Source organism: Solanum dulcamara, chromosome 3 (genome assembly GCF_947179165.1).
Source record: "Solanum dulcamara chromosome 3, daSolDulc1.2, whole genome shotgun sequence".
Classification (NCBI taxonomy): Eukaryota; Viridiplantae; Streptophyta; class Magnoliopsida; order Solanales; family Solanaceae; genus Solanum; species Solanum dulcamara.
The window spans coordinates 35954692-35980670 of NC_077239.1; the positions used below are offsets into that span (position 1 = coordinate 35954692).

The 25979-nt window shown below is 39.4% G+C and overlaps 1 protein-coding gene across 1 annotated transcript; it reads right to left on the reverse strand.

Moving 5' to 3' along the window:
• Positions 1-217: 217 nt before the first annotated feature.
• On the reverse strand, positions 218-25979 carry LOC129882531 (uncharacterized). The gene is made up of 7 exons (XM_055956868.1): positions 25795-25979; positions 25597-25684; positions 25203-25261; positions 24980-25119; positions 23738-23948; positions 21701-21872; positions 218-594 (listed from the first exon to the last, which is right to left on the reverse strand). Exons 1-6 carry the CDS (start codon positions 25795-25797, stop codon positions 21702-21704), a joined length of 672 nt encoding a protein of 223 aa, XP_055812843.1. The 5' UTR covers positions 25798-25979; the 3' UTR covers positions 218-594; position 21701.

Consider the following 25979-nt stretch of genomic DNA (forward strand, 5'->3'; position numbering starts at 1 on the left):
GTGATCCCGTGAACTCCTGAGTTGTGTCTCAAAACACCATACGACCTAGTAGCCATGGATGGCTTGTCGCAACAAAAAGGGGAAAAGGACAAACGCTAAATACCATAATATGTTATTAATCATGCTGGAAAAAGACGAGATGATTGTGCTCATAATCGTACGTGCATATGCATCCATTGGAGTGAAGGTTTAAAAATAGAAATTCAGACTTTAAACGTTAAACGACGATTGTACTTTTTGTTAATATCTACATGATGAAAACCTGTTAAGCCACGGATACACGCAATCACTAATGCATCACAGGGATGAGACCTTGTGTCTGGTTTCGCCCCTCAAACAAAAACAAAATGCAATTAGAGGACAAAAGCACCAAACTCCAAAATCTGTCTTCCAACATCAAAAAAACCAAACTTCTGACACTCCTATTAGGTCAAATTCCCACCCACCCAAAAAAAAAAAAAAGACCCTCTACTGTACAGTTGCAGCCTGCAGGACAATAAGTCTTGACTAAATGGACCAAGAGCATAGCAAAACAGAATGCAATGATAACTTCACCAATTGAGAAGTCACCTTCAGCTGCAAGATGAACTCAACCTGAAACAGAACAACAAAAATAAGAAGGCTAACCAAATATAAAGAGAAGAGGTGGTATAATACGAAAATGTTCTTCAGGGCACAGAACAAAAGTGGATATATAAGCAGCTTAAAGTGCAAAAGAAAGCTTAGAGCAGAGTATATAAAGAGCATATTGACATTGCCCTGAGAAAGCATGGAAATGGAATCAGAAAATTCAATGGTTGCTGCAAAACCTAGCAGCAGATTGAGACTACGGTTTTAGAAGTTGGTGCACCATTCGCAACATAGATCTACTAAATAGAGAAGAAACAACAGTCACTTGGTGTTATTGTAAAAGTATCATCTTAAGAAGCTTCTTTTATCTTCGTTTCTTTCTTTATGGAAAAAAAATATCCAGCAGCCTAGAGGTTCTTATTATGTTTTCATTGTTTATAATTTTTGTTTAAAATATTATTAATTCCCAACATGTTTGTCACTTTCTGCTTACCGAGCGTCGAACAACGTGAACTTTGTTTATCTTTGGTTATGTTTATTTTTTTGATAACCGAAAAATCCGCAAGGGTTATTGGTGGCCAATAAAGAGATACTTGTCAAAAGGAGAGAAGGAAGTATTGCTCAAAAGTAATTTATCTAGCATCCCCATATGTTTCATGCCGCTTTTGTGACACCTGGTAAAGTGACAGAAAGGTTGAAAAGACTTCAACAAAAATTTCTACGGGATACAACAAAAGGAACTAAAAAAGTTTCACTTAGTGAAATGAAGAATTGTCACATCTCTGAAGGAATGGGGAGGACTCGGTGAAAAAATCTTTGGGCTTCAACAAATACTTGTTAAGGAAGTGGTAATGGAGGTTTGGGGTGGAGGAGAATGTATTGTGAAGGGGTGTGATAGCAAAAAAAGTATGGTATAATGGAAGGTAGGTGGAGGACAAGAAACATCATAACACTGTCTGGGTGTGGCAAATGGAGAAGTATTATGAAGGAGTGGGAAGACTTCAGTAGACATATTTCTTTCAGGGTTGGGGATAATAGTAAAGTTGGTTTCTGGGCGTATAAGTAGTGTGGGGAGAATGAACCGAGGGAAGCCTTCCCTAACATGTATAGACTGTCTTGCCAAAGAGAAATACCATCGAACAAATTTGTAGATCTCATGAGGAAGTTCACTAGAATGTGAGGGTTCAGGAGGAAACAAGACTACGAGTTGGAAGAATTTCTAGTTTGGTTGAATTATTGTATGGGTACGATATTCTAATCAATATATCAGATGTATGGAAATGATGAGAGAGTTGAGTTGACTTATTCACTTTTAAATCTTATTACGAGAGGTGATGCCCCAAAAGAAAGTGAGAAAAAGTCGTCTGATCTGTGAACCAAAAGTGGTACCTACAGACCATGGAAGGTACTACGGACCGTAGGTGGGACTCGTAGTCCACTTCCAGACTTAGTGAAAGTTTAAATTTCTTTTAACCCTTATACGGATGGCTTCTACGGCCCGTAGAAGTTCCTACGGACCGTAGGTGGTGCCCGTAGGAGAGATTCAGAGACTCAAAAACTTAGAAACCTCCAAGTGTATAGGACGAAGGGACCCTACGATCCGTAAAAGGTCCCATAGACCAAGTCCTAAAGACCCAATCTCAAACCCTTTCCACAAACAGTTTTCTACGACCCATAGAAGGGACCCGTAGGCCCAACCCCTACGATTCTAGTGAGCTCCAATAAGTGCACCCAGGTATGTAAGGCTACTCAGAGTGTTGGACTAAGTTCGTCCACATGCCCTATATCTAAATTCAGTCAGTAAGAGTTTAACCTAGGGTTCTAATCCGAGTTTCTTTGAGTTCTTGAATTGAGATACCATTCGTTTTATTGCATTTTGAGCATTGCCTTATTATTATTATTGAGTATATGTTCCTCCCTGTGGAAATTCTGATTTTTCTTGAGTTACAATTCATGACTATTCCTCCCATGAATTCCACATTAGTTGAGAAGTTAAACTAGTTGCATTGCTTTAAATTATGTTTGATTTACAGAGTTTGAGTAAACTAAAGCATTTATGCATAAAATTATCTTGAGAACGAGTTCGAGGAACAAGAGCTATATTTTTATGCATTTACTGAGATTACAACAACAACAACCCAGTGAAATCCCACATCGTGGGGTCTGGGGAGGGTAGAGTGTACGCAGACCTGACTCCTACCAATGTAGGACGGCTGTTTCCGAAAGACCCTCGGCTCAATAAAAGTATAGAACAAGGTTAGACAAGAATATTAGAGTAAATAAGTAGATAATGAAAACGATCCAAACAATAGTATAATCAAAGCACAAAAAACAGTAGATATTATTATTGGATAATAACATAAATACCATAAATAACATACAGCAGAGTACCAGAAATCATAGTGCGTTAATACGCCTACGAATAAGGGAGAATAAAACCACTATGAACTAGCCTTCTACCCTAATGTGTGTCCTCCACACCCTCCTATCTAGGGTCATGTCCTCGGTAAGTCGTAAATGCGCCATGTCCTGTCTGATCACCTCTCCCCAATATTTCTTCGGCCTACCCCTACCTCTTCTGAAACCATCCATGGCCAGCCTCTCACATCTCCGCACTGGTGCCTCTGGGACTCTCCTCTTCACATGTCCAAACCATCTCAGTCGCGTTTCCCGCATCTTGTCTTCCACCGAGGCCACTCCTACCTTTTCTCGAATAGCCTCATTTCTAATCCTGTCACTCCTGGTATGCCCACACATCCATCTCAACATTCTCATCTCGGCAACCTTCATCTTTTGCACGTGGGAGACCTTAACTGGCCAACACTCTACCCCATATAACATAGCTGGTCTAACGACCACTTTGTAGAACTTGCCCTTAAGTTGTGGTGGCACCTTCTTGTCACATAACACACCGGAGGCAAGCCTCCATTTCATCCATCCTGCCCCAATACGGTGTGTGACATCCTCGTCGATCTCTCCGCTGTCTTGCATGATAGAACCAAGGTACTTAAAACTACTTCTCTTTTGGATGGCTTGGTCCCCGAGCCTAACTTCCGCGCCAACCTCTTGAGGTGTCTCACTGAACTTGCACTCTAGGTACTCTGTCTTGGTTCTACTCAGCTTAAACCCCTTAGACTCCAAGGTGCGTCTCCAATCTTCCAGTTTAGCGTTAACTCCGCTGCGAGTCTCATCGATAAGGACTATGTCGTCCGCAAAAAGCATACACCATGGCACCTCACCTTGAATTTGTCGCGTCAATCCATCCATCACCAAGGCAAATAGGAATGGGCTAAGAGCTGATCCTTGATGCAACCCCATCATAACTGGGAAGTGTTCTGAGTCCCCTCCTACTGTCCTTACCCTGGTTTTGGCACCCTCATACATGTCCTTGATCACCCTTATGTACGCTACAGGTACACCTTTAGCCTCCAAACATCTCCATAGTATCTCTCGTGGGACTTTATCGTAAGCCTTTTCCAAGTCGATGAACACCATATGCAAGTCTCTCTTCCTCTCCCTATATTGCTCCATCAGTCTCCTCATAAGGTGGATGGCTTCTGTAGTTGAGCGTCCTGGCATAAATCCGAACTGGTTCTCTGAAATAGACACGCCTCTCCTCACCCTTATCTCTACCACTCTTTCCCACACTTTCATAGTATGGCTTAGAAGCTTAATACCTCTATAGTTGTCACAGCTCTGGCTATCCCCTTTATTCTTGTAAAGCGGGATCATGATGCTCGATCTCCATTCTACGGGCATCGTTGCCGTCGTAAAGATGACATTAAATAACCTAGTCAGCCATTCCAAACCTACCGAGCCCGCACTCTTCCAAAATTCTCCAGGGATCTCGTCAGGTCCGGTCGCTCTTCCCCAGCGCATCCTACGAACAGCATCCTTAACCTCATCGACCGTAATACTCCTACAACCCCCAAAATCGTGACTCCTTCCTGTATGTTCCAAATTTCCCAACACAATTTCTCTGTCCTCTTTGTCATTCAAAAGTTTATGGAAGTATGACTGCCATCTTTGTTTGATAAGGGTCTCCTCTACCAATACTTTTCCGTCTTCGTCTTTAATGAAAGTGTTTTAAAGAGAATACAGTGAATTTGAGAAAGAGTTGAATTAGACTGAGTTAAGTTCAATGCGACTTAAAGAGATACATTTTGAGTATTTTACTCACACTAATATATGAGCATTAATGCATTTTTTGGGAGTAGTATTGAGCACCGATTTGAGTAAGAGTTAAGACAACTCAAACCCCATAAACTACGTAGCCAGTGTAGGATAGGATCGTGTCGTTGGTTCGACTACTCATTTCAGTCCCTGATAAGGACTTTTATATGGATCCATGAGTTGAATTTGCGTCCATTATACTAGCAAGGCATTGGACGGCTCTGGCACCGTGAGCAGTACGTTGTATCATCACAAGGCTCATAGTGATGGTTGTCAGTTAGAGAAACTCCGCAAAAGAGAAAACATTACTTCATGTTAAGTTGCATTTATCATTTTATATTTTTGTAAAGCCTTGACACTTTATTATACTAGCATGCTTTACTTCAATCGAGTTTAATGAGTATTCAGTTTCAGTTATTTATCTATTCAACCGTTTTACATACTGTATATTTCATGTACTGACCTCTTACGACGCTGCATCATTTTATGATATAGATACAGGTGTTAGAGATCATTAACAAGCACTTCGTTGAAGGCCACACTAATCCAACTTTTGGTGAGACCTCCTTGCTTTCGGAGGGACTCATTTCCAGTTTATCTACTTTATTTTAGTTCTTTTGAGGTAGTTGTGGGCCTATCCCAGTACCTATCTATAATATTTAGAGGCTTCATAGACGGAGTCGAGAGTCATTACAGTGTTTCAGCACTTGAGTTTTAAACATTGGTTTTGCTTATTCATTTAGAGTATTTTAGACAGTTTTTATGAGTTATACTTTAACTATTTTAAAATGCCCATTACCTTTATAATCTTGTTATTAAGTTAAGTCTTCCGCATTGTAGTTAGCCAGGCCAAGGTTCACTTGGAACTAGCAATGGTTTTCGAGTGTCGAGCATGCCTAGGGTGTAGACGCGGGGTGAAACAAACTTGGGATGTCTATGAAGGCGTGTCTACTAGAGTCTTTATCAGTGTGAAGCGCGCTACATCTATAATAGAGAGGCTACAGGGCATTAAGAAGTATCACCCTTCTTACATAGTCTAAATTTGTGCGATAGAGTTTAACTCTATAAAAGTTTCTTCTGACTCGTGCATTTACACGTTTTCAGATCATGCCTTCAAAGTGTACCATCAGTCAAAGGAACATCACCGGCACTGAGATTCCTCTAACTACTATGCCTTCATCTTTGAGGATGCAGATAAGGAATGAAGCTCGTATGTCTAATCAAGCAAATGACGTTGAAACTCAGGAGGTTTCACAAACACCTACTCCACAGCCTTCCCTCACTTTTGAGGCAGAGTTTAGAGGAGCTATCAATATGCTCACCCAATTGATTGTTGCCCAATCACTAGTTCCAGTCCCCAAGAGTCGTCAGCTACTACAAGTATCAGAGATTTCTTGAGGATGAACTCACCAAACTTATGGTATATGCACAACAGCTTGAGGAAGACAAAAAGAAGGATTGAGATTCGTTAATATGTATGTTTTGCAAAGTTGCGTATAATGGTGGTATTATTCGACACAAGCAACATTTGATGGGTGGAAATAGAAATGTAAAACAACGTCCAAAATGTCCGTCGGAAGTTAGAGAAGAAATAAGAGCCTACATAGAAAATAAAATCGCGAGTAATCCGAGATTTCAGGTGAGGCAGCAAGAACATGTGGTTAATATTGATGATGATGATATGGATGAATATGGTGAAATGATGCCTCCCTCAAAAACTCAAAACATGTCTTCTAGTGGAAGTGCAACATCCACGGGGCGGAACGTGACGAAAAGTCCTCTCGATCTCTTTTTTCACAAAATGGGCAGACAAATAAAATGGAATCTTACTATTTATGAAAAACAATTCATTTCTACTCACCCCCAGCGATCTTAACTTTATGCAAAGTTCCACTTCTTCCTTCCCTTCCATTAGATAATCAAGCTCAGTTTCCATCTTCTTTTTCTTAAAGAATAGGAGCGAGACTTTCATAGTGAAGGGAGAGGCGAAGCCTAGTAACACAGCATCATGGTTTAGCCTAGCCCTGACAAGCAGTTCACCGCTTTCACATGGCAGAACCCATCACAGCACAGGGAGTCTGGCGCCCCTATACACTCATATCTCGACTTGACAACCAAAATTGCGGAAAATGGAAATTTAGAGATCGATGGTGGGGATGAGCCCATGTGTACGCCTAACCTTCGGCAAGGGAGGCTTTGAAAAGGGAGCAAGATTTGATGCAACCAAGAAAGTTCTAAGGAAGTGTGCAGTAAGTGCTTTTGCATTATGGATGTATGATACGGGGCTCCCTTTTAATTGTGTTAATTACAAATCATTTGATAAATTCATTGAGGCAGTAGGACAACATGGCCCGAAATGAAGCCTCCTACCTTCCATGAAGTAAGAGCTACTCACCTACTAAAAGAGGGGAAGAAAGTTGACAAAATTGTTGATGAGCAGAGAGTTCAATGGACTAAGTTTGGATGTTCCATTATGACGGACAAATGGACGGCACGAAATGGTAAAATGATCATCAATATTTTAGTGAATTCTCCAATCAATAGTGTATTTCTTGGTTATGTTGATGCTAGCAATGAATCTACAGATTCTATCAAAATGTACAACTTGTTTGAGAACAATATTAAAAGAATCAGACCGGAAAATGTTGTACAAGTTGTTATCGATAATGCTAGTGAGAATGTTAAAGCAGGAAGCATGATGATGGGTGTGTACCCACAGATTTATTGGACTCCGTGTGCTGCTCATTGCATCAATTTGATGTTTGGTGACATATTCAAGATTAACCCATATGCTTCAGGAAATATCATTCTTCTATCAAGATTTGCAACGGCCTACTTGACTTTGAGAGTTATGTACATTCAAAAGAAAAATTTGAGAATGCTAATCCTCTCAACCGAATGGACTTTAAGTAGATTTGCAAATGAAACTTTGGGAAAAGATTTTGCCAACCTTCTTATTTCTACCCACTTTTGGAATGATGTTGTTCGGACACTTAAAGTTTATGGTCCCTTTGACAACAGTGCTTCGTTTGGTGGATGGGGAGAAAAAATCATCAACGACTATATTTACGAAGAAATGGATAGAGCGAATGAAACTATTGAGTGGGCCTTTGGTGGAGTTAAGAAGCAATATGAGAAAGTGTTTGAAATCATTGATGCAAGGTGGACTGACCAACTACATCAGCCTTTGCATACTGCAGGCCATATTTTGAACCCAGGATTGTTTTATAAAGCTTATGAAGATGGCACTATACATCAAGATGTGTGGACTAGTTATCATGCATGTGTTGAGAAGATGAACCTCAATATAGCAACACAAGATTTACTAGCCGTTGAGCTTCCTAGGTACAAATATGGTGATGGATTGTTTGGTTGTGGTCAGGCTCAAAGAGCCAAAGACACAAGGTCACCAGGTAAGTGAGTTGATTTAGTTCTTTATACTATAGCTTTACTTTAGTTATTTGACTTATTTATACTTATTATTAACCTTTAAATTTATTTTTTTATAGTTGAATGGTGGTCACTATTTGGTAGTCAAACTCCAAACTCGCAAAAATTTGCCATGAAAGTGTTAAGTCTAACTTGTAGCTCATCCGGATGTGAGCGAAATTGGAGTGTGTTTGAAAATGTAAGAAGAATACTTTATATCCTAATATCCATATTATATTATTATTACTATTTGTTAGTTAATATCTACCACTTATGCGCAGATTCATTCTAAAAAGAAAAATAGGCTTGCACTATCGCGCCTCAATGATCTTGTGTACATTAAGTACAATAGAACATTGAAACGTCGTTATGATGCTCGTGGTACCATTGATGCAATTGCCTTGAATTATATTGATGAGGCAAATGAATGGTTGGTTGGATGCCCCAAAGGTCAAGTAGATGAACTAGTCTATGAGGAAGGTGATCTTACTTGGGGTACTGTTCCTATGGCAATTGGAGCTGACGAGAGTATTTATGGTCTATAGGGGAATTCCTTCAAGATCAAGGGCACTTGACAAGGGCAAAGGAGTACAAACTGCATCTACAAGTTCAAGTAGGACGTCTCGGACACTAGGGCAACCCGGTGCACTTAAGCTCTCGGACACTAATTGATGAAGAATCTGAAGAGGAGGAAGATGAGGAGCAATATAATCAATAATGAAATGGATGTTGATCTTCAAGATTATCATCAATATAATCAATAATGAAATGCATGTTGATAATCTTGAAGAAGAATAGACTTTTAGAGTTCTAGTATTGTTTGTCAATTGTCTTATGAATTATTGAATCATTCAAGTTGTAGACTTTTAGTATCTACTATTAGTTGTTGAATTGAAATATTTACTAATATATGTCATTGCTATTGAGATTTTGGATATTTATATATGCAATTAAATATTTTAAGAATTTGGTATTAATTGGTGCCTCAATCCAAAGTCGCCTTATGGCAAGTGTGGGAGACTCCATTTGGGAGAGTGTCGTGATGGCACTAGTGGTTGCTACAAGCGTGGTCAGATGGGTCACTATATTAGAGATTGTCTAACGAAAGCAAGGTAATTGGGGCAATAAGGCCCAGTCAACAGCACCATCAGTTACAGTTGCCCAAAAGGGTACACTTCAGGGGACAAGAGGAGTTTCAAACCATCTGTATGTCATTGCTAGTCGCCAAGATCAAGAGAACTCGCCGGATGTTGTCACAGGTATGCTCAAAGTCTTTTCTCTTGATGTTTATCCCTTACTTGATCCAAGTGCAAATGTGTCCTCCATATATAGCCGTGAAGCTTGGGATCCGTCTCGAGCGCCTTCTAGAGCCCTTTAGTGTTTCTATTCCTGTTGGTGAGTTCATTCTAGCGAAAAGAGTCTAGAGATTCTACAATTTCCATCTATCATAAGGACACCACAGCCGACTGAGTTGAGTTGGATATGGTAGATTTTGATGTTATTCTAGGTATGAACTGGTTTTATGCTTGTTACGCCTTAGTTGATTATAGAACTCAAGTTGTCAAATTTCAGCTTCCTATGAGCCAGTTATTGAGTGGAAGGATAGTCCAGCAGTGCCGAAGGGTCGTTTCATTTCATACTTTAAGGCCAAAAAGTGAATTTCCAAAGGGTGCATCTACAACATTGTTCGTGTTAAAGATGCTAGTGTGGAGACACCGTCCCTTTGGTCGGTTCCAGTCATGAATGAGTTTCCTAAAGTATTTCCTGATGATCTACCTGGAGACCTGAAGTCCCTCCCGACAGGGAGATAGACTTTAGGATAGATGTTCTTCCGGCGCTCATGTCCTGTTCGAGCTAAAGAAAGATGATTTCCTCAGAATGTGTATTGACTATCGTCAGTTGAACAAGGTCACCATAAAGAACAAGTACCCTCTTCCTAGAATTGATGACTTGTTCGACCAACTTCAGGGTGCCACTTGTTCCTCTAAGATAGACCCCAGATCAGGCTATCATCAGTTGAAAGTAACAGAAAGTGACATTCCGAAGACAGCTTTCAGATCTCCGCTATGGTCACTTTGAGTTTCTTGTTATGTCTTTTGGTTTGATAACACTCATGCAACATCCATGGATCTCATGAACAGAGTATTTCAACAGTATCTAGACATGTTTGTTATCGTGTTCATCGGCGATATCCTGATCTACTCGAGAAATGAGAAGGAGCATGCCAATCATCTCAAAACTGTTCTCCAGACTTCTCAAGGATTAAGCTATATGCAAAATTTTCTAAGTGTGAGTTTTGGCTTGCATTTGTGGCATTCCTAGGCCACATTATACCTACTGAAAGTATCTGAGTTGATTCGCAAACAATAGAGGCAATAAAAAATTGGCCCAGACCCACATCCCTGACCAACATAAGGAGTTTCTTTGGCTTGGTTGGTTAGTACACAAGGTTTGTAGAAGGATTCTCATCCATATCATCTCCATTGACTAAGTTGACCCATAAGAAGGCTAAGTTTCAATGGTCCGAAGCTTGTGAGAAAAGTATTCAAGAATTGTAAACCAGATTGACTACTGATCCAGTCCCTACCCAAGGAAACAGATGGTTTTATTGTTTACTATGATGCGTTCAGAGTTGGACTGGGTTATGTGTTGATGCAGAAAGGTAAAGTTGTAGTTTATGCCTCACACAACTTAAAATCCATGAGAGGAATTACCCGACTCATGACCTCGAGTTGGCAGCAGTGGTATTTGCTCTCAAGATATGGCGTCATTATATCTATTGAGTGCATGTGGATGTATTTACTGATCACAACAATCTTCAGTATGTCTTCCGTCAGAAGGGGCTAAACGGAGCTAAACGTAAGGCAAAGGAGATGGTTTGAGTTGCTCAAGGACTATAACATGAGCATTCTCTACCACCCAGGTAAAGCTAACGTTGTTGTTGATGGTCTTAGCAGGTTATCCATGGGGAGTACTGCTCATGTTGAGGAAGAAAAGGAGTTAGCTAAGGAAGTGCATAGACTTGCACGTTTGGGAGTTCGCCTTGTGGACTCAAATACAGGTGGTGTCATTGTTCAGAATGGAGCTGAATCATCACTAGTGGTAGAAGTGAAGGAGAAGCAAGACAAAAACCCCATCCTACTTCAGTTAAAGGAAGATGTTCATCAGCAGAAGGTGATTGCTTTTGCACAAGGGGGAGATGGTGTGTTGAGGTATCAAAGCAGATTGTGTGTTCTGAATGTTGATGAACTCCAAGACAGAATCATGGCCGAGGCCCATAGCTCCAGATATTCGATTCATCCGAGTCCCACGAAAATGTACCATAATTTGAGAGAAGTCTACTGGTAGAATGTTATGAAGTTTTTGAGTGTTCAAATTATCAACAAGTTAAAGTTGAGCACCAAAGGCGCCTTGTGGTGTAGCTCAGAATATAGAGTTGCCATAGTGGAAATGGAAGATCAATATGGATTTTATCACAGGATTACCCCGATCTCACCGACTACATGATTCGATTTAGGTTATTGTAGATCGGATGACTAAATCAGCCCACTTCTTACCAGTTAAGACTACAAATTCAGCAGAGGATTGCCAGATTGTACATCTGTGAGATAGTCAGACTTCATGGAGTTCCTTTGTCTATAATTTTAGATAGAGGTACTCAATTCACTGTCCAGTTTTGAAAGTCGTTTAGAAAGGTCAAGGTTCAAAGGTGAACCTTAGTACACATTCCATCCGCAAATTGATAGACAGGCAGAGCGTACGATTCAAACTCTGGAGGATATGTTGAGAGCTTGCATCATTGATTTTAAAGGTAATTGGGATGACCACTTGCCTCGTATAAAGTTTGCGTACAACAACAATTATCACACAAGTATTCTGATGGCACCATATGAGGCTCTTTATGGGCGGAGTTGTAGATCTCCAATCGATTTGGTTCAAAGTTGGTGCAGCCTAGTTGACAGGACCAGACTTGGTCCATCGGGCTATGGAGAAGGTGAAGATTATACAAGAGAGGTTAAAAACCACACAAAATCGTCAAAAGTCCTATATTTATGTTAGGTGAAGGGATTTGGAGTTTGAGGTGAATGATTGGGTGTATTTGAAAGTTTCACCCATGAAGGATGTTATGAGATTTAAGAATAAAGGAAAGATTAGTCTCTGTTACATTAGTCCCTATCAGATTACAAAGAGAGTTGGTGATGCAGCTTATGAGTTAGAGCTACCATCAAAGTTAGGGGATGTCCATCCGATGTTTCACATTTCTATGCTTAAGAAGTGTTTGGGAGATCCTTCACTCATTGTTCCTACAGAAAGCATTTGTATGAAGGATAGCTTGTTTTATGAGGAGAATCCGGTGCAAATTTTTAATCGTCCGGTTTGCAAATTGAGAACGCTTCAGTCAAAGTTTTGTGGAGGAATCAGATAGTTGAAGAGGCTATATGGGAAGTCGAGGAGGATATGAAAGCTAGATACCCTGATCTATTCATTCCTCCAAGTGGTAATACTCTTTTCCCCATCTCGGATTTTGTGATTATTCGTGTTCTTGAGTGTTTCTCATTGAACATAGTATTCGTACCTTGAGTTATTTCCTAGCTTGGTCATCATTCGAAGATGAATGATCCTAAGGGGGAAAATTGCAACACCCTAAAAATATTCTAACTTAGATCAGTCCAAAAGAGCCCAAGAGAAAGTGAGAAAAAGTCCTCTGATTTGTGAACCACGAGTGGTACCTACAGACCGTAGAAATTCCTACGGACAGTAGGTGGTGCCCGTAAGAGAGATTCAGAGACTCGGTAACTCAGAAACTTCCAAGTGTACAGGACGAAAGGAACCAAGTCCCGAAGACACAATCTCAAACCCTTTACACGAATAGTTTTCTACGACCGTACAAGAGACCCGTAGATCCAACCCCTACGATTCTAGTGACCTCCAGTAAGTGCACCCAATTCTTACGAGAGGGCACCTAAGGGTGTAGAAACTTCCATGGACCATAAGAGGTACCCGTAGATGGACCCTATCAGTTTTAATGAAGGGTAATTGCGTCCTTTTCCACCCTTTCCAGTCAAAACCTTGACATTTTAGAACTAAATTGAGTCCCCTATCACTACCATATGAGCCTTTTTCTCTCATAATCACTTCAAAGACTTAGAGCAAGGATTGGAGAGGAGAAAAAGCTAAGGTTCAAGCGTCCTCATCGAATCCTTCGAGTTTCGTCAAGAACATCGTTCTTCCAGGTATGTAGGGCAACTCAAGTGTTCGACTAGGTTCGTCCACACGCCCTACATCTAAATTCAATCCGTAAGAGTTTAACCTAGGGTTCTAATTCGAGTTTCTTTGAGTTATTTAATTGAGATACCATTCATTTTATTGTATTTTGAGTATTGTCTTATTATTAGTATAGTGTATATGTTCCTCCAAATAGAAATTTTGATTTTTCTTTAGTTCAGTTCATGACTATTCCTCCCATGAATTCCACATTAGTTGAGAAGCTAAACTAGTTGTTGCTTTAAATTAGGTTTGATTTTAAGATTTTGAGTAAACTAAACCATTTATGCATTAAACTATCTTGAGAACAAGTTTGAGAAACAAGAGCTATATTTTTATGCATTTACTGAGATCGAGAGTATAACTATTTTAAAGAGAATACAGTGAGTTTGAAAGAGTTGAGTTAGACTGATGTAAGTTTAATGCGACTTAAAGAGATGCATTTTAAGTATTTTACTCACAGTAATATATGAGCATTAATGCATGTTTTTGGGAGTAGTATTGAGCACCTATTTGGATAAGAGTTTAGACAACTCAAACCCAATAAACTTCGTAGCCAGCGTAGGATAGGATCGTGCCGTTGGTTCCAGCAACTTCTCACTTCAATCCTTGATAAGGACTTTTATCGGGATCCATGAGTTGAGTTTGCATCCCTTATCCTGGCAAGGTAATGGACGGCTCTGGTAACGCGAGTAGTACGTTGTATCATCACGAGACTCATAGTGATGGTTGTCAGTTAGAGAAACTCCCCAAAAGAGAACATTACTTCATGGTGAGTTGCATTTATTATCTTATATTTTTGAACAGCCTTGACATTTTAATATGCTTGCATGCTTTACTCTAGTCGAGTTACTTTTAGTATTTCTTTAATGAGTATTCAGTTTCAATTATTTATATATCGTTTTACATACCATACATTCTATGTATTGACGTCTTTCGACGTTGCATCATTTTATGATGCACATACAGGTGTTAGAGATCATTAACAGACGCTACGTTGAAAATCACACTTATCCATCTTTTGGTGAGACCTCCTTGCTTTATGAGGGTCTCCTTTCCAATTTATCTACTTTATTTTAGTAGTTCTTTTGAGGTAGTCGTGGGCCTGTCCCTATACCTATCTATAATATTTAGGGTTTCATAGACGGAGTCGAGATTCATTACAGTATTTCAGCACTTATGTTTTAAACATTGGTTTTGCTTATTCATTTAGAGTATTTCAGACAACTTTTATGAGTAGTACTTTAAGTATTTCAAAATGCCCATTTTACCTTTATACTCTTGTTATTAAGTCTTCCGCATAGTAGTTAGCCAGCCGAAGGATTCGCTTGGGATCAACAATGATTTTAGAGTGTCGGCCAAGCCTAGGTGTAGACTCGGGGTGTGACAATTAAGGAGAGATGAATGTATTTGCCCTCATTGTGTTATATGAAAAATCATCACAAACCTCCCTTATTTCTTTTCTATTGTAATTTCTGGATTATTATATGATGATTTTTGAACTTTCCATATATATAAAAGAAATAGAAAGAGATAGACTAGAAATGACATCTGTTATGTCAATGACACCAAAGGGATATTAAATGAATGAAATTGGGATATGGATGGAATATAATGAAATAGAGCCACTTTGAGGTTCCCTCTAAAATGAGGCATGTAAGGGAGCCACTACAAAGAAGTTCAGGGAGTTATGAAGGAAGCTTCGAGCCCATTGGTCATGGGTTGGGAACGGGAATTGAACTCTATGAAATCGAATCTCCTGTTGTTCCTCAGTAGCTCAGTGGTAGAAGTCAGGGTTGAAAGGCGTGTTTCTTTGCGTAGTTGGCAGCAAGAGGTGTGATGTTGGCAGCAAAAAACCTAATAAAGCAGAAGATCACCCATGTTAGCTGGTGCTTCATGTGCAAGAGCTTAGGTGAAGATGTGGATCATCTCTTCTTGCATTGTCAAGTGGCTAATGGGAAATGGTTCTTAATTAGTTTTGGGTGAAGTGAGTGATGTCAAGCTCAGTGAGGAGGCATTGCATATCTGCGCTTATAGGACAAGGAACGAGGAAGAGAAGTCCTAGGGCATGGAATGTTGCCCCAATAGCAGTAATGTGGGTTTATTGGGAAGAGAGAAATAAGACAGTGTTTGAAGGTGCTGAACAAGATATTGTAAAGTTGCAAAACAATCTTCTGTTCTAATTTTCTTTTTGTGTTTGCAAGAGACTCCAATTTGTATAGAAAATTGAATCTCCTTTTTGTATAATCATATTTTGATCTAGGTTCTCTCTTTTGCTATATGAGCTTGTATCCGAGGGTTTTCCCCAAATGTTAGTAAATTATTTACCTTATCAAAAAGAAAAGTGTGCAATTTAAAACTCAGGCAAGTAATGGGCCTTGCGCCCTCTACCCTCTCCACTTAAATACCAAGCGAGCGTCAAACCCACACATCACGCATTACACACCTAACCCGGGGACTGGATATCTTTTGTAGCTCTCGATAAGCAAAAGAGTTGACCAAATGCATAAAAATATTTTATTTCTAGGAAATGATATCCTTGGATTTCATGTCGAATCCAGTAAAATTAAATGCCTCACATTAGGTTTTAATTCGTACTTGCACACACTAAATTAAGCATTATTTCGTCGACTTACCCTTCAATTGATATCATCATTTTTTCATCATTCTCATACCCAATATAATCCCACAAGTCAAAGAAGATTTAAAAACTGGAATCGTGATTTGAACTTGGCAACCTTCAAACCCTATTCAATATTTATGCATTCAAAACACAGGACGGGTAAATTAATCTAAGCTTAAGCCTCAAAATTCCTGACTAATAGGCTTGACGCCTACCTTTCGTAGACTACAGTTAGCATGAAAACTATTGAGCTATCTTCAGGCCCTAGCCAATAATATCCATTTGGAGCAGAGGTCAAGTAACTTTATCCTCAAACCAGGCTAACAAATTTCTTGAGCCTCCAAGGTGTTTCATACACATATTCTAAATTTTACTCATGTCTCTCTACTTGTGAGTAAATACATTGTCTCGGGAATATGAAGGATTTTTTTTAAACAGCAGAATATAATGGATTCAAAACTATATTTGAAATATATCTCCAGCCCCTGCTTCATCCTACGCAACATCCACTCCTGCTGCCTATCTCTACCCTCTTATGTCAAGCCGAACAAAATAAAAAAGCCCTCCCCACCCTCATATTAGTCTAACCATTTTGTGTTTGATAACCCATTCTCAATTGACCTCGGTAAAGCTATAACTTAGAATACTTGGCCAAGCTATAGTTCGGGATTAATCCAGTTAAGCCAAAGAAAGCATTCTCAAGGTTGGCTCAGATGGACTACATACTTATTTAGATGGATGTTAAATCTCCTTTATTCAAAAAAGTTTCGTCTATCCTCCTATATTTGCCATCTGTCTTCAGTATGGTAAATTCTACCTTTCATTGAAAAACAATTGACCAATGACACTACAAATTATGCTTTTTATCAAATAGGGAAAGTACAGCCTTGTTTATAAAGAGGATGCATCCCCCTTCCATCCTTCTTCCTTGTTCTCTTTTTAACCATCTCTAGAACCCTTTAATCTTGAGTTAAGTTTAACCCAACAATGAGCCACTTAGCAAGAAGAATGACATACATTTATAATGGATGATATGAGGCATATATGCATGAGTTAAATTTCATACGGAATAGAGAACACATGAACATCACAGAAACCAATGATTATAAGTTGAATTCAATTATAACCAAAAAAGGACCACTTGGTTACCTTTCATAGTGTGGTAGCCAAAGCTAAGATAGATTACTTACTCTTTATGAAGGGCGATAGAGGCCTTTATAAGGACTACAAGGTTATCCTATGTGAGAATCTTACTACCCAACAGAAGCTTTTGGTGATGGACTTGGAAATTAAGAAAGGAAGAGGAAGACTATATGCCCGGTCGAAAATTAAATGGGGTGGCTTGACCCTTGCCCTATCTCGGGAGATGGAGGAGAAGTTGATGGCTATGGAGACTTAGACGAGTAGTGGGGATGTAAGCATGTGGGATATGTCAGCTAGTTGCATTAAGGAAGAACCAAGACAGGTGCTAGGGGTTTCAAGAGGTAACTTTGGTGGTCATCAAAGGGATTGGTGGTGGATTGGAGAAGTTCAAGGCAAAGTAGAAACAAAGAAAGTTGCCCATGCGAAGTTGCAGGAGTGCAAGGGCAAGGAGGAGAGGCAGACGAATAAGGAAAAGTATAAGGCGACACAAAAAGAGGCTAAGCTAGTGGTTACCGCGGCAAAGACGACAGTTTTTGAACGCATGTATGTTGAACTAGGGACAAAGGCGGAGATCTGAAATTGTACAAACTCGCAAAGGAAAGAGAGAGGAAAGCTCGAGACTTGAATCAAGTGAAGTGCATAAAAGACAAGGCAAGGTATTGGTGGAAGAGACACTCATTAGACGAAGATGGCAAGCATATTTTCATAAACTTCTGAACAAAGAAGGGGACAGAGACATTGTGCTGGGTGATTTGGAGCACTATGAGCGAGATTTTGGGTATTGTATGTGTATTAAATTTAAGGAGATTAGGGGTGCTATTAGTCGGATGTGCAAAAGAAGAGCAATTAGAACTAATGAGATTCTAGTGGAGTTTTGAAAGAGCACAAACAGGGCAAGTATGGAGTGATTGACGGTCCTTTAATGTCATTTTTACAACGACAAAAATGCCTGAACAATGGAGGTGGACGTGGAGGTGGAGTACAATGGTTCTGTTATACAATAACAAGGGTGATATCCAAAACTACAACAATTACAGGGATATCAAGTTGCTAAGTCACACCATGAAAGTTTGGGAGATGGTGGTGGAGATGAGGGTGAGTTATGGTGTGTTCATTTGCAAAAACCAGTTCGGATTCATGTCAGGGTATAGAAGCTATTCATTTTGTGAGGAGAGGGGCGGAGAAATATAAGGAAAGTAAGAGGGATTTACATATGGTGTCCATTGTCCTTGGAAAGGCCTACGACAAAGTGGTGGTTAGACCAACTTTGTTGTATGGAATGAAGTGTTGACTAGTCAAGAACTTTCATGATGCAAGTTGCGAAAATAGAATGGTGAGATGGATTTGTGGGCATACTAGGAGGGCTAAGATTAAGAATGAGGATATTCGAGACATAGTGGCAGAGGCCTCCGTGGTGGACAAGACGAGGGAAACACAGTTGAGATGATTTGGGCATGTGAAGAGGAGAAACGTACAAGCGTAGATATCCTAGTGAAAAGGGGCGAGAGGTTGAATATAGTGGGGATGAGGAGGTAGAGATAGGCCGAAAAAGTATTGGAGAGAGGTAATTAGACAAACATGGAGTAGCTTCAGCTTATCGAGGGCATGACCTTAGATAGGGGTGTGGAGGTCGAGAATTATGGTAGAAAGTTGGTAGGTAGTGGAGTGTTGTCTTATTATTCTTATATTTCTTGCTTTCGATATCTGTCGTAATCTTGTATTTATTGTGTACTTCCATAAACTCTTGAACGAAGAAGGAGACAGAGAGATTATGTTGGGAGATTTGGAACATACAGGAAGGCATCGCGTTGGTGAGTGTTGCAGGAGTATTTCGGTCGAAGAGCTTAAGGGTGTTGTGCGTAGGATGCGCTGGGGAAGAGCGACCAGACCTAACGAGATCCCTGGTGAATTTTGGAAGAGCACGAGCCAGGTAGGTTTGGAATGGCTGACTAGGTTATTTAATGTCATCTTTAGGACAGCAACGATGCCCGAAGAATGGAGGTCGAGCGTACTAATCCCTCTATACAAAAACAAGGGAGATATCCAGAGTTGCAACAACTATAGGGGTATCAAGCTTCTAAGCCATACTATGAAAGTGTGGGAAAGAGTGGTGGAGATGAGGGTTAGGAGAGGCGTGTCTATTTCAGAGAACCAGTTTGGATTTATGCCGGGATGCTCAACTACTGAAGCTATCCATCTTATGAGAAGACTGGTGGAGCAGTATAGGGAGAGAAAGAGAGACTTGCATATGGTATTCATTGATCTAGAAAAGGCTTACGATAAAGTTCCACAAGAAATACTATGGAGATGTTTGGAGGCTAAAGGTGTACCGGCGGCGTACATTAGAGTGATCAAGGATATGTATGAGGGCGCCAAAACCAGGGTAAGGACAATAGGAGGAGACTCAGAGCACTTCCTAGTTGTGATGGGGTACATCAAGGATCAGCTCTTAGTCTGTTTTTATTTGCCTTGGTGATGGATGTATTGACGCGACAAATTCAAGGTGAGGTGCCATGGTGTATGCTTTTTGCGGACGATATAGTCCTGATCGATGAGACTCGTAGCGGAGTTAACGCTAAGCTGGAGGATTGGAGACACCCTGGAGTCTAAAGGGTTTAAGCTGAGTAGGACCAAGACAGAGTACTTAGAGTGCAAGTTCAGTGAGACACGCAATGAGGTTGGCGCGGAAGTTATGCTTGGTGACCAGGCCATCCAAAAGAAAGGTAGTTTCAAGTACCTGGGGTCTATCATGCAAGGCAGCGGGGAGATTAACGACGATGTCACACATCGTATTGGGGAAGGGTGGATGAAATGGAGGCTCGCTTCCGGGGTGCTCTGTGACAAGAAGGTGCCGCCACAACTTAAGGGCAAGTTCTACAAAGTGGTTGTTAGACCGGCTATGTTATATGGGGCGGAGTGTTGGCCAATTAAGGTCTCTCACGTCCAAAAGATGAAAGTAGCTGAGATGAGAATGTTAAGATGGATGTGTGGGCATACCAGGAGCAACAGGATTAGAAACGAGGCTATTCGGGATAAGGTAGGAGTGGCCTCAGTGGAAGACAAGATGCGGGAAATGCGACTTAGGTGGTTTGGGCATGTGAAGAGGAGAGACACAGATGCCCCAGTGAGGAGGTGTGAGAGGTTGGCCATGGATGGCTTCAGAAGAGGTAGGGGTAGGCCGAAGAAATATTGGGGAGAGGTGATTAGACAAGACATGGCGCAGTTACAGCTTACCGAGGACATGACCTTAGATAGGAGTGTGTGGAGGACCCGCATTCGGATAGAAGGCTAGTACATAGTCGCGTTATCCTATCCTATTAGTAGGCGCATTAGCGCACTATAATTTCCTTTGTGTAGGACTCAGATTAGGATTAAAGGCTATGTAATTCATCTTTTGCACCATAGTAGTTGTAGTTCTGCTCATTGTTTATTGCCTTTTGATTTCTGCATTGTATTGCTGTTTATAGTTGTGGTGCCGTTGTACTTTGACTGTCTTATCTATCTTATCTTATCTTATTTATTTATTTATTGTAGTTATGCTTCTTTCTTCCCGTACCACTCTACCACGACTTTCCCTTTTGCTATTCCTGTTTTCATCTTGTTTTCTATATGTTTGCCCCTATCTGACCTTTTATCTTGTCCTCACTTAAAGCCGAGGGTCTTTCGGAAACAGCCGCCCTACCTTTCAAGGTGGGGGTTAGGTCTGCGTACACTCTACCCTCCCCAGACCCCACACTATGGGATTATACTGGGTTTGTTGTTGTTGTTGTTGTAGATTATCGTATTATTGTGTTGTTCCTGTTGTTTCCTTATTAGTTGTTATGTTTTCATCATTGTCATTTTTCCTCTTCATACCTACTTTGATTTGTTGTACTTGAGTCGATGGTCCTTTGAAAACAGACTTTCTACCTCCTCGAGGTGGGGTTAAGATATGCACACACTCTAGTCTCCCCAGGTCCCACTAGTGGGACTTCACTGTGTATGTTGTTGTATGGCTTCCTCTGAAATGAATGTCATTATCAAAACTTGCATTGATTCTTATAATTTACACCAAAGAGAGTGGAGACGGAAAATAATTAAGTATCAAGAAAAAGGGATCAAGAGCCGATCAATCCTACCTATCCCTCACCACCTTCCAAGGGATGTCAGAATTTTCTGCAGGTGTAGGAGATTCATTTATTATGGAAGAGAGAAACAAGCAAAAAGGAAGAGGTGTATCAGGATAATGTCCGTTTGTACTTAATTCTAATAATTTAAAGGAGGCCATCAACTGAAGCAAGTAAAATGACAAAAATACAACTCAAATGTCATAGAATAAAGAGGTAAGGTTCTAAAATGTTATTCATGGGAAAATGCAGCTCTCGATTCTTTTATACATAGCTTCTAAAATGTAGAGAAAATAAGAAGGAAATATATCCAAACCAAGGAAAAAGTTCCCAGGAGGAGAGAAGAGGAAGCTGAAGTTGAAAATTCCAATAATTTAAAAGATAACTTTACCTCAACAACTTGGTTTTTCATGCACTTCAATGATGTCATCATCCTCCATCCCAAGACTAATGGGAGTTGCATTTGGATTAATTTTATCCCCGTCAAAGCAGAAAACCAAATTTTGCAGCTCAAGCTTGACTTTATCAGCGAACAACTTGAACAGCCTCTCAAATTTATCATCCTACGTGAATATAAATAAGAATGTGAGTCATAACAACATTTGATTCCTGGCTATGAAGTATGACTTAAGCATATCCTTTTCATAAACTAGAAAAACAACAGATCGCAAAATAAGAGAGACAAACAGCATACAGAAATATGAACCATGGCGAGTTTAACATGATGTAGAAATAGCTTTGGAGTGAAATAATTCAAGGCCAAAATAAAAGGAAAAACCAAGCAATATCTTGAAGATTAATGGCATGTTAATGTTAATAAGTGCTGATTGCTTCAGCGCATGACTGGTAAATGTTTTGATGAGCCTGGATGACTGTCATCCTCTTCTTATTTCCGATAACGATGGAGTTCAGGAAAGCTTGCATGCACCTCGACTAATTTCACAGAATATCTGTCACCCAGGCTAGAATAGATGGGAAGAAATCACCTAATGTTTTGTCTCAGTTGGGAATTGAACCTAAGACAAGGTAACTCTGTCCACTAATGGTTAATAGTCATTAAGTTTTATTAAGATATGATGTATCGGTTTTCCAAATGGTAATTAAAGCAGTTGTTGTGATAAAAGAAAAAAGGTCTGGTTTATTACGTTCATCTACAAAAATAACCAATTCAATTGTAACAGAGAAAACGTAGGAAACTAAATCCTGCAACTTTTGGTACATATTTGTTCCATCATGAAAGTCAAGCTACGACAAAGTTGATTAGATCCTAAAGTGGCATCTGCTTTTTTAAATAGGATACTTCACAATTTAGTGATTTTCTGATGCACCTTTTGAAATGTTGTATTACATAATTAAAAATATGTGGTACCACCAGCTATCAAGCTCTCAAGTCACTGAAGTTCCATAAGAGATGATGAAATCATCCAAACTAATTTCTTTCCAAGCATGCTCAAAGCACAAACTTATCTCCTTTATAGGAGTAATTACCTTATCCTATGCTAATTCAACTCAATTATTTATCCATATGTTACATGAACTTAAAAACTAGTACCAGTAGATGTATGTACACTTACATGTGTATGTCGGTCTTTTAGTGCATTTTTCTTTTTGTTAAAAAGCACTTACACTGCAGTCATATTTGTTTGACAGTGCTTTAACACAAATGAAGTTCAACGTAACCTAGAGTTTTATCCATATTGCATTTAAAGATGACAAGAGAAATACTTCAGAACTTTCTAAACAGTTATAGAATTAAAGCCTCCTATGATCGTGGCTTCCAAGAAAAATCAAATGAGCCTACAACATCACTTCACACACAACACTTGGCAGACAGCACATTTTAAAACCTTCTTTTTTTTTTGAGAAGGAAGCATTTTAAAACTTTGCCTCACTTAGGCTCAGTTTATTTGTAATATAAGTTGGGCAGGGAGGGAGGGAGGGGAGGGGGGGCGAGATTAAAGCAGACAGAATTCAACTTCAAGAAGTCATATATTATAGGCATCATTGAGCATTTGAGCTATATATATGTAACAGAATATGGATGATATTGTAAGCTACTTATGCACTTATTGAAACAAAAAGTGATTTAGTTTCCCCTATGTAAACGAACTTGTTAATACCTCCAAATCAATAAAAGACCAAGTACTTTTGTAGAAAGCACTATACATTCATCCCCTTTTTTATCAGGAGCACTATACATTTATTCTTTAGGATAACTTCTTTCTGTTTGTATAATATCCATTGTTTAGGATTATATACAAGTATATACTCCAATCTACCTCAAAAACACACATAATGAGTATATTAAGAATGACAGAAAGACTATAGAACACCTCTTTTAAACATTATGGAGCATATGACATAACTACACAACAGGTATGCAAACTTCTATATATGTAAATATATGAACTGCAACCCCAGGGAATACCGCATAAACGCGAAATTGCTTTGTTCCATCCTTGTCTTGGATAGAAATGACCGTTTTAACTCTTTCAGTTGAGGGTTTTGACGGCATCTCAGCAACACTGTCTTGAAGTGAATGGAGCGAAGCACTAAGATCTCTTTTTACAGATTCTTCAACATCTCGCAGCTCATCCTTAGCTGATTGGGCAAATGATGCCAGCTCTTTCTTTTTCAATCTAAAAACAAACTCATAATAGTAAAGAGAAAAGGAGAAGAACAAGAGCAAGTGCAACTTAATTAGTACTACAAATGCTGTCACAAATTACACAAGCCTCATGTTTAAAAAAAATGAAAAATGAGAGACTCTTCCTATTCACTAAACCCTAAACAGATGAAATCGAGCATAGGTCGGTGGTAAGCTGTCATGGAACCAGAACGAATTTAATTGATGAATAACAATATCAATGATAATTAAATCTAATAACAAGAATGGATGGTCATTTCTACGCTTTTGATACTTGACATAAACTTCAACAACATCATCATACCCAGTATAGTCCCACAAGTGGGGTCTGAGGAGGGTTAGGTGTGCTTAGACCTTACCCTAGTCTACGCCCCTACCTTTCTGAGGCGTAGAGGTTGTTTCCGATACTTAGATCCATGGACTCTTCACTTTTGATGCCGCACCAGTGTCACATTATCCAAAAACACACTACTTTTGGAGAATCAGACATGCACCCGTCGACATTTTTGAAGAGTCCGAGCAACATAGTTCCAATAGACCCTCGGCTTTTCAGACCTTTCGCTATTTGACATAATCGATTTATTTGAATTCAATTATCTCATTTTGGAACTTAACTCAACTCGTTAAAGATTGGCTATACCGAAGCAAATAGAGTTATCTAATCAGTTGCCACCTAAAGAAAACAGACATCAAGTTAGATTCACGAAAAGGGTATTAATATTTACATCAACTTTATTAAATTATACTTGGAGAATCCAACTTTGAAAAGTGAAAATTCATAAGATCACAAAACTTATATTTCATTCAAAATAAAGGTGCAGGAAAATTCATAAAATTGCAAAACTTATATTTCATTCAAAATAAAGGAGCAGGAAAAACACCATACTCAAATCAGACACCAAATTAAATTAATTCAATTGTGAACCCACTGCCATTAAGGTTTTTTCACGAAACATGTAATGCAAATCTCAAATCATTGGATACAAAAGAATATAGAAATCAAATAAGGCACTACTAATTTACCTAATTTCCTTTATAGTTGAATCTTCAACAAGGTTACTAGTATGAGCAGAAATCTTTGGGGAAGGTGGCAGCCAATCCTCTTCTTTTTCTTCACAGTCAATTATTTGAACTGCTTCATTTTTTTCTTCTTTCTTTTCGAACTATTTCCACGTCCAATTGAAAGATTAAATTAAGAAATTGAGAAAAAAGACAATTTACAGAGCATTAAAGAAGAGAAGTTTACAGCAGAATCGATCATTTTCCGTTTCTTTGAGATAACTGGAGACGAGTCTGGACTATCATCTGCGAGGTTCAAAGGAAATATGATAAAAATCTGAAGGAACAATATCAAGCAGATACATCCGTAAATTAATAATGCTGTGTCACCCGACTATATTAAATCGGTATTTCTTATGAATAGGACAGTGAGGGAAAACTTATCCACCACACACACACAAAGAAAAAGACACCTCGTAAGAGCATTGAGATCACAGCAAGCGCGGAGCAAAATTGCCTGTATAAAAGAAAGATAACGCCGATGCCAGTGTTTTTTATGCTAAGCCAAAGTATGCACATACAACAGCAATTACATCTGACTCACATAGGTATACAAACATATATGAGAAAAGGGAGCTGACCGTCAAGGCAGACAATATTGAAGGGAGTATTGAACGGCTGAACACGTCTGTAATCAAAAAGCGGCTCCAGTTCTTCATTGGATTCATCCTGCGAAATTTGAAATGACAGAAAGAAAAATATCAAATTCGCAAACCCTAAGATTGAACCAACCCTGTTGTAGACGTAAGACGTTACAACACCACAGAGCAGAATAGCACCATTTCTGAATCCCTCAAATATCTCTCTCTCTCGATTTCGATTGTCTCGCGGAGAAGAAACTTCGAAACCAAGTGCCCGATGGAGCAATCCTTTTTTTGCTTCTGGTCCAACAGATAAAACGCGCAAGAACAAGGAAAATCTCTATGTATATATATCTGGAGAAAATGACCAAGAGGGTGTAAAG

Excerpts from the sequence above, each read along its gene's own strand:
- LOC129882531 (XM_055956868.1), bottom strand. Across the intron at positions 25,262-25,596 it reads CAATATTGTCTGCCTTGACG|ATGATAGTCCAGACTCGTCT; the intron begins GTCAGCTCCCTT and ends TGAACCTCGCAG. Across the intron at positions 21,873-23,737 it reads AGCAATTTCGCGTTTATGCG|GATGATAAATTTGAGAGGCT; the intron begins GTATTCCCTGGG and ends ATATTCACGTAG.